The sequence below is a fragment of the Cucumis melo genome, chromosome 3 (assembly GCF_025177605.1).
Source record: "Cucumis melo cultivar AY chromosome 3, USDA_Cmelo_AY_1.0, whole genome shotgun sequence".
In the NCBI taxonomy this organism is placed as follows: Eukaryota; Viridiplantae; Streptophyta; class Magnoliopsida; order Cucurbitales; family Cucurbitaceae; genus Cucumis; species Cucumis melo.
Window position 1 is genome coordinate 21,020,584 of NC_066859.1, and position 7,841 is coordinate 21,028,424.

Here is a 7,841-nt window from a genome sequence, read left to right on the forward strand (position 1 = left end):
ACACCTATAGCAAAGCCCGACAAGATCCGAGTGCCAACAGGCAACAAGGATGTTTGAGCTTGAAAGATCCTCATCTCTTAATTTTCATTCAAACTATTTCACAAACAGAAATTGGCACCTATAACGTATTAGTAAGTATGTTATAAATATGCAAAAATGGGGAAGTATTTGGATAGGGTTGTAACTGGTAAAAGTATTTAATATTTTAACAAAATAAAAATAAAAATGAGAACAAATCCCAAAAAAAGAAAAAGAAAGAAAACTAATAAATATTGAGATTAGTAACGTTTACTTCAAATTAACTTTTCATTTATTAAGAGAAAGGGGAAGGCTTGTTTTACAACCTACCTAACTCCAAAGAAAAGTCATTGAATTCCTCTGCTTTTCTTTTGGAATCAATACACCATAAAAGTCCTCTCATCTTTCTCCTTTTACCTTTTCCTTTCTCTTCCTCATATCTTCATCTTCTAATAATTGAAGTCTGGGGAATGCCCTTTGATAAGGTATTCTTTTTTCCTTTCCATGCTCCTACAGTATCAACTAAATTTTCCAAGAACTTTATCATTTGTAACTAGTAAAAACTACTATAAATACATCATTTGATTGATACGCAAAGTGTGTAGTTCTTATACTAGAGAAGACAAGACAAAATATGTTGGTAAATGAAAATCAATTAACAATTCAAGTCATTAAAAGGGATCAAAATAAAGATAGGTTAAGAAAGTGGGTGTCAGAAAAAGCATAGGGTAATATGAAAATAAATAAATGACTTCTGTTCATGTCATGAAACCAATAATTTAGACCATTTAATATAAGGTTTGAAACAAAACCAATAGGCTACGTTTGGTATATCAATAATGAAAGATTCGGTATTTATAAAAGAAGAAGGAAAAAAACCCAAAAAGGCAAGTTGTTGGGTGGCTGCAAGTGGCAGATGCCTCCCATTGAAAGGCAATGGGGTCAAATGGGATGCCTCGCTTGTAACGACGTCGTGCAATGAAGAGCCAAGCCCAAATTTTCACTTCACCCACCATTGCAACTCGCTTTCTTATTTGACCATTGCCTTCTCTCTGTTGACTCTCAGTTTATCGAACAATTTGGGCCCTTTCAATACCATTTTTTTGTCTTTCTTTTTGCTGTATGTGGTGGTGAACAACTCACTCTGCTTTAACCTTCAATATTTCTTTGAAGCTTTGCTGATGACGAAGGATACTTTTGTGCAATCGAATGATTGAACCCTCTGTTCTTGGGAGAATCCTCGTGGGATCCGCTAATTTTCAGTTTTTTAGGTAATTTGTATTGCTTCTGCCTTGTAAATTTTCCATTCAGTTTGTGGGTGGGGTTCTCTGCTTCTTCAAGAGGCTAACTGGTATTTGCTGAACTTTGGTATTTATGAGTAAACTTGTCTGTTGTGTTAATCAGACTTGAGTTTGAGGGAATTAGTGAATTGGGTTTCTCAATCATTTTGTTTATGGCGTTGGTTTCTTAGTTTTGGGGAAGGTTTGATTAGAAAGTTTGATTTGTTTTTCTGGGTTGGCTTTTGTTTGGAGTTTGGACTGTATATTTCATTCGCCCACGGTTCATGTTTCAGGGTTTGATTTTGTTTAGATTAATCTATTTTGGGGATGTTCTTGAGCTTCTCTGTTTCTAGTTTGTAGGCTTTCCATTTCTTGTGTTTAATGGAGTGCTGTTCTCCCTTCGTTATTAACTTCCAACATTTGACTCTGGCTGTAATGAGTAACAAATAGATATTTGGGCCAACCAATATTGTATTGATAGAAAATGTTTGAATCGTTGTGTAGGAATGGGCTCAACCAACGATAGAAATGGCAATCGTGAAATAGAAATATCTAACAGCAAAGAAGGAGAAGCTCAAAATGCTTTCTTCTCTACATCTCAAAGGACCTTATTGCATGATGAAGTCACACAAAGAAGATCCCCTGTTTCCATTACTGTGGTGGCTCCTATTAAGAAAAGATTCTTCAATTTTGGTTCAGCATCTGCTAGGTTCCAGCAGATTGCCAAGGAGAAAGATGACATTTCACGATCTGTGCATTCGTCAAGTGGTCATCATATTCGAGAGCGCATAAGTGAAGTATTTTCTAAGAAAATTAATTGGGATTCACTCTTGAATATGAGCAAAACATGGATCAGAGACCCAATGAACATAGCTCTTTTCATTTGGATCATTGGTGTTGCGGTGTCAGGTGCAATCCTGTTCCTTGTCATGACTGGGATGTTAAATGGTCCATTGCCGAAAAAATCCGAAAGAGATGTTTGGTTTGAAGTAAACAATCAAATTCTGAATGCATTGTTTACCCTTATGTGTCTGTACCAACATCCAAAGAGAATCTACCATCTCATTCTTTTATCTAGATGGAAACCTGAAGATGTTACCAGACTTAGAAAGCTTTACTGCAAGGATGGGACTTACAAGCCTCATGAATGGGCGCACATGTTGGTGGTTATAATTCTTCTAAATGTGAACTGTTTTGCCCAGTATGCACTTTGTGGTCTGAATCTTGGTTATAGGAGGTCTCAGCGGCCAGCCATAGGAGTTGGAATATGCATATCTGTTGCAATTGCTGCACCGGCTGTTGCTGGTGTCTATTCTATAATTAGCCCCTTGGGGAAGGATTATGATTCTGATATTGACGAGGAAGCACAGCTTCCAAGCCAGTCAGTTACTGGTGATCAACGGCAACGGCTTAGGTCAAAATCACTAGAGAGAAAATATTCACTTGCTACAAGAGATGAGCACAAAATTATCGAGACCAATCCACAATGGAGTGGTGGGATACTTGACTTTTGGGATGATATATCTCTAGCATACCTTTCCCTTTTCTGTAGTTTCTGTGTATTTGGATGGAATATGGAAAGACTAGGTTTTGGAAATATGTATGTCCATATTGCAACATTCATTCTATTTTGTATGGCTCCTTTCTGGATTTTTCTCTTAGCTGCTGTAAACATCGATAACGAAACTGTTAGGACACTTATGGCTGTCACTGGGATTGTTCTTTGTGTATTCGGTTTACTTTATGGCGGTTTTTGGCGGATACAGATGAGAAAGAGATACAACTTGCCAGCATATAACTTTTGTTTTGGCAAGTCTGCTGTGGCTGACTGCACTCTATGGCTTTTCTGTTGTTGGTGTACACTGGCACAGGAGGTACGGACTGGGAATTCATATGATATAATGCAAGAAAAGTTTTGTAGAAAGCACACAGAAACAGACGAGAGTAACTGTGTCTATAGTGAAGATAATAAATCAGGTTTGGGTTCTCCTCTGGCAAACATCTCCAGTCCATCTAAGAAAATCGGAGGTTCTCCTATTCCTAACTCAAAGGGTTGCTTTAGTCCAGAAAGGCCTCTTGCTTCAGTGAAAGAGGAACTTACCGAAGGTGCAGATAATACGATGATGCCTCCTTGTCCTTCTTTGATTCATAGAGAAACGACATGACTCAGTTCAAGAAAAGGTTTGTACTTGTGGTATGTGGATGAAAATATGTAGAGTTTTTTTGTCCTTTTTTTGTGTATTTATAATGAATTGGAATTGCTTCCTTTTTCTTGAATATTCTGTCTATTACACGTAGAGAGCTTGTACTGAAATTTGTTTCATACTTGAGTTTTATTCAAAGATCCATATCGGCTTTTTCTTCTTATTATGCACTATGATGATAGTTTGTTCTGGTTTGGCTCTGCTATAGGAAACACGTCTTTCTTTATATTGTTTGAAACAATTGAACCAAAGAGCTAACACATTTGTTGAGAGGGAAGGAAAATGCTCATCAGATTCTCTAGAGGAGTTAATAGTGAAACCTCACATTATAGCAGATATGATCATATAGCTACCAAATATTTTCTAGAGGGCTTCTCTTCTTATATTTCTATGATACGGATGTCTTAAGCAAATGAAAACCAAGAACTTGAATTATGGTCGCTTGAATTACTACTTATTAGAAGTCACTGTATGATTATACAAAGGGGAAGAGTAAGGAGTTCTAGAGAAAGATCAATGAACAAGGCTCAAAGAATTGAAGTTTCTTTTATTAATGAATTAAGGAGAAAGAATATTCTCAATTGAAAAAGAATCATGAATCCAGAATATTCTCAATTGAAAAAGAATCATGAATCCATGTCAAATTCTTTGAACCTTGTTCATTGAAACTTATATCTTATACGAAGAGCCCACACCACCTCCTCCTTTTCTCCTTCATTTCTGAATTCTCAATTTTTCTTGTATTTGAATAATGCTAAATCAAAGAATTTCCTTTTTCTTGTCTGGGCAAAGATACAAGTCTGTCTTGGTTAGCTGTGTGATGCTATGGTTGATTTAGCTTATACTAGTTCATTGAAGCTTATATCTTGGGATTTGAGAAAGGAGTTCAAGCCATTTTATGTGTTTTCTTGCATCTGCCATAGGTTCATTGCAAAATATCGATTTCCACTCTTTTGTATGGTTGTTGGGATGGTGTTTTTACTTCTTTCCCTTCTTGCTCTGAAGAAGGTGGGAGAGTTGATGTGGTTCCTTCTTGGTTTTCGTCAGCTCTCTGTGAGGAGGTTGGGTTTGTGTGATTTCAGTTATAAAAAAGAAAGGAACTATGCAGAATTTATACCCTTGTCAGTGACTACTCCATGTATTTCATCTTTTCTACCCTTTAGTTTAACCAAGAAGATTATCTAACAAAAGAGGCTATTACCTTTTGAAGTATGTTGATACCCTGGATATTCTTATTAATATCTTTGACCAAAATCCTTCCCTGTATTTATCTTAGTTAAGACTTCAAACGTTGTTGATGCCTCAAATTCTGTAGAGATGCTTCTTGTACTAAATATCTGATACAGCTAGAACTCTTGAAATTGACCCCTCGTGCTGTTACAATCAGAGGTCTCTCAATATTTCTACATCACATTTTAAGATTGGACTTGCATAGATTACTTCTGTAACTCTACCTTAATGAATTGTTTTGGGACGTTGTATTAGGTATTCTAGTCGGTGGTTATTATAGTTTAAGTTCTAATAGTCTGGTGTGGTGCTTGGGGTGTAGACTTTTTTAATCAAGATTACAAATGATAAGAGGGGATGACTACAAAACCATAAACATCGTAGACAATGAAAGTTTTAAAATAGTTTTATTGTAGCTAAGTGTGAGTTATAATAATTGACCACTTCAGCTATTATAATTGGACGTTCGGCTCACTCTACCCAAGGCCTGTGGGATTGTAAATACCTTTTAAATTCTTAGTTCAAGTAAATCTTTTCTATTAGACGATGATTCGTGCAAAATGAGAGGTAGGGATGCCCACGGATCAAATTGGATACTGTTAGAATTGGAATTTTTGTTGGACCAAACCAAGAATTCATACAAATTGGTTCCCAAACCAAACAACATTTTTGAGAGACCAACTTCAATATAAGAATCTGTTGACTGTTCTGCCCATTTAAATGGCTCTATGAAAAAAGGGCGCTTCTCCGAACCCATGAATTGGATGGAAATCCTCTCATTGAATATCTCTCTTATAAACTTTTCATATTAACTCACTTCAATCACTATCACAAATATCTTCTCTGCTAACGCTCCTGTGCAAATAAATAGTGTCTGTATCATATCATCAGATATTGCAAGTGCTGTTCTTTCTCTTTAAAAAAAACATATCATAAACAGTGTTTCTGCTATGTATTTGTCCATCATTGATTTTTATCTGCTCATTAGCAAGCGTGGGAAGGAAACAGTAGAATGAAGAAACAGATATGTTTGTGTGTAATAAAGAGTTTTGTTTGTGTTTAAAGTATCCCAATGACAAATTTGTATGAAAATTGTTACTGATGGGTCATTTTCATGGCTATTATTGGTCAGCTGTCCTGTGAAATGTATGCGATGAGGTGGAAATTCAATGGCCACTTTTAAGACCTTTAACATCATCCTCCACATTCCAATTTTGGCGTTATTCCTCATAAATTTTACATTATTTATTTATTTATTCAAATTATGGTCTTTAGAAAGATGTGTAACGAGAGGTTCCTGGATTGAGTTGGATCGAGGGATTTTAACTCCTATAAAGTCTAAAAGTATAGGCTTGATTTCATAAGAAATTTAAAATAACCATTTTTTTACGTAAAAAATACATTGACCTCCAAATTTACATAAAAGTAAGGTTCAAATGACCAACACTACTAATCAAATATTAATAAAGAAAAAAAAAATTCATAATCACACCAATATGGAAAAAAATTCAAATAATTTTCTTATTGATTGAGTGAATTTCAAATTTAACTTTGTGTATTTATTATTCGTTTTAGTTTAGAGTATTTAATGTAAAATAATACACATATATTTTTTAAATAGTAGGAGATTCAATTTATTCAATTTATTTAATGTGATGTAGTACATTCTTTTTTAATTTTAAATATTTTGTTAATTTTTTTTCTTTCCCATGTAGATTCTATTTATTTTAATTTTTTTATTGTTATTGTTGTATGAACTTTTACATGATTTTTTTTTCATTACTATTTTTATGTTGCTCAAGTTTTGTACAAATGTATTTACATTTTTTCCATTTTAAAATTTTTATTCTACAAATTCTATAGCTTTTTGAAAATATACCGTGATTTATTTTTTGCGTTGATAAACATATTAAAAAATGAAAACATATATCTCATATATTATTTGATAGACAAAATGATCTATTGTAAAAATTTTATATTTGTGCACTTATTTGGTTTAGTTATTAATTTTAAATATATACCATATTTATATCAAATATAATTATAACAAATATAGATTTTTAGTAAGTTACATAATAGTAAGATATATATTTACGTACTTTCTCATATATATACATGTATATTTAATTATTTTACATATTTATACCTTATATTATATAATAAACAACTGAAGTAATATTTTATATAAAATCTGGTATATCTTGAAAACCCAATTAATCTGATCTAATAATATACCATGTAATAAAATTAGTTGTTAATGACTGTAATATATATATCACTATAACGTTTTATCCACAATATCCCTCGTATATAATGAACAAACAAGTAAACTGAAACTAACTTTATGTACTTTTTAAAATACATGAATTATGGGTAGAATATAGAAGATGAAAAAAAAAAGAACTCACCAAAAAACATAAAGGAGGTGAACGACAAAGGAATATCATATTTGACAGAAGGGAAGAAAAAAAATTGAACGAGAGAGTTTTGTTGAAATATTGTAGATAATATATTTGTTTATGTAATGGCTCAACTCTTTATACTAAGCTGAGATCATTACTAAAATGAAAATAAAATTTCTTAAGTTAAAATAGAAAATATCAAATTTTCATAATTAAAATTTCAAATATTCATCAAAATTATAAATAAACTAAAGTAAGTAGAAATAAATCTAAAAGTAAGTTCCTAGCTCGGACCCTATTTAGTTTTAAAGGAGTAAAATAAATAAAAGTGCATAAATACTTAAATCAAAATCTAATAACATAAGGCAGAAGCAAAAGTGTTCCCCTATGGCACGCCGCGATCACTTCTTGTCATTCGCCAGCTTTTCTCTGCCCTTACCTTTACCTCTGCCTGAAAAATTAAACATAAGAGAGTGAGTATAAAAATATAATCAGTAAGAGACCTACTACTAGTCCCGCTAGGTGACTGTTAATTTCCTATTAGAATCCTGTAAAGAGGTATCCCTAACTGGCACGTTTCCGAACACGTGCAATCTGTAATCCCGTAGGAACATCTCTGGTATTTAGTGAACTCAAAGGGACACCTAGGACAAAACTGGTCTTCGGTGAACACAAAAAACACCTAGGACAAACTGGTATTTAGTCAATCT

At 33.4% G+C, this 7,841-nt stretch overlaps 1 protein-coding gene across 1 annotated transcript; it reads left to right on the forward strand.

Annotated features, from left to right (window-relative positions):
- Positions 1–914: 914 nt before the first annotated feature.
- On the forward strand, positions 915–3,665 carry LOC103496598 (uncharacterized). Its single transcript, XM_008458529.3, has 2 exons — positions 915–1,289; positions 1,803–3,665. Exon 2 carries the CDS (start codon positions 1,805–1,807, stop codon positions 3,461–3,463), a length of 1,659 nt encoding a protein of 552 aa, XP_008456751.1. The 5' UTR covers positions 915–1,289; positions 1,803–1,804; the 3' UTR covers positions 3,464–3,665.
- Positions 3,666–7,841: the final 4,176 nt, after the last annotated feature.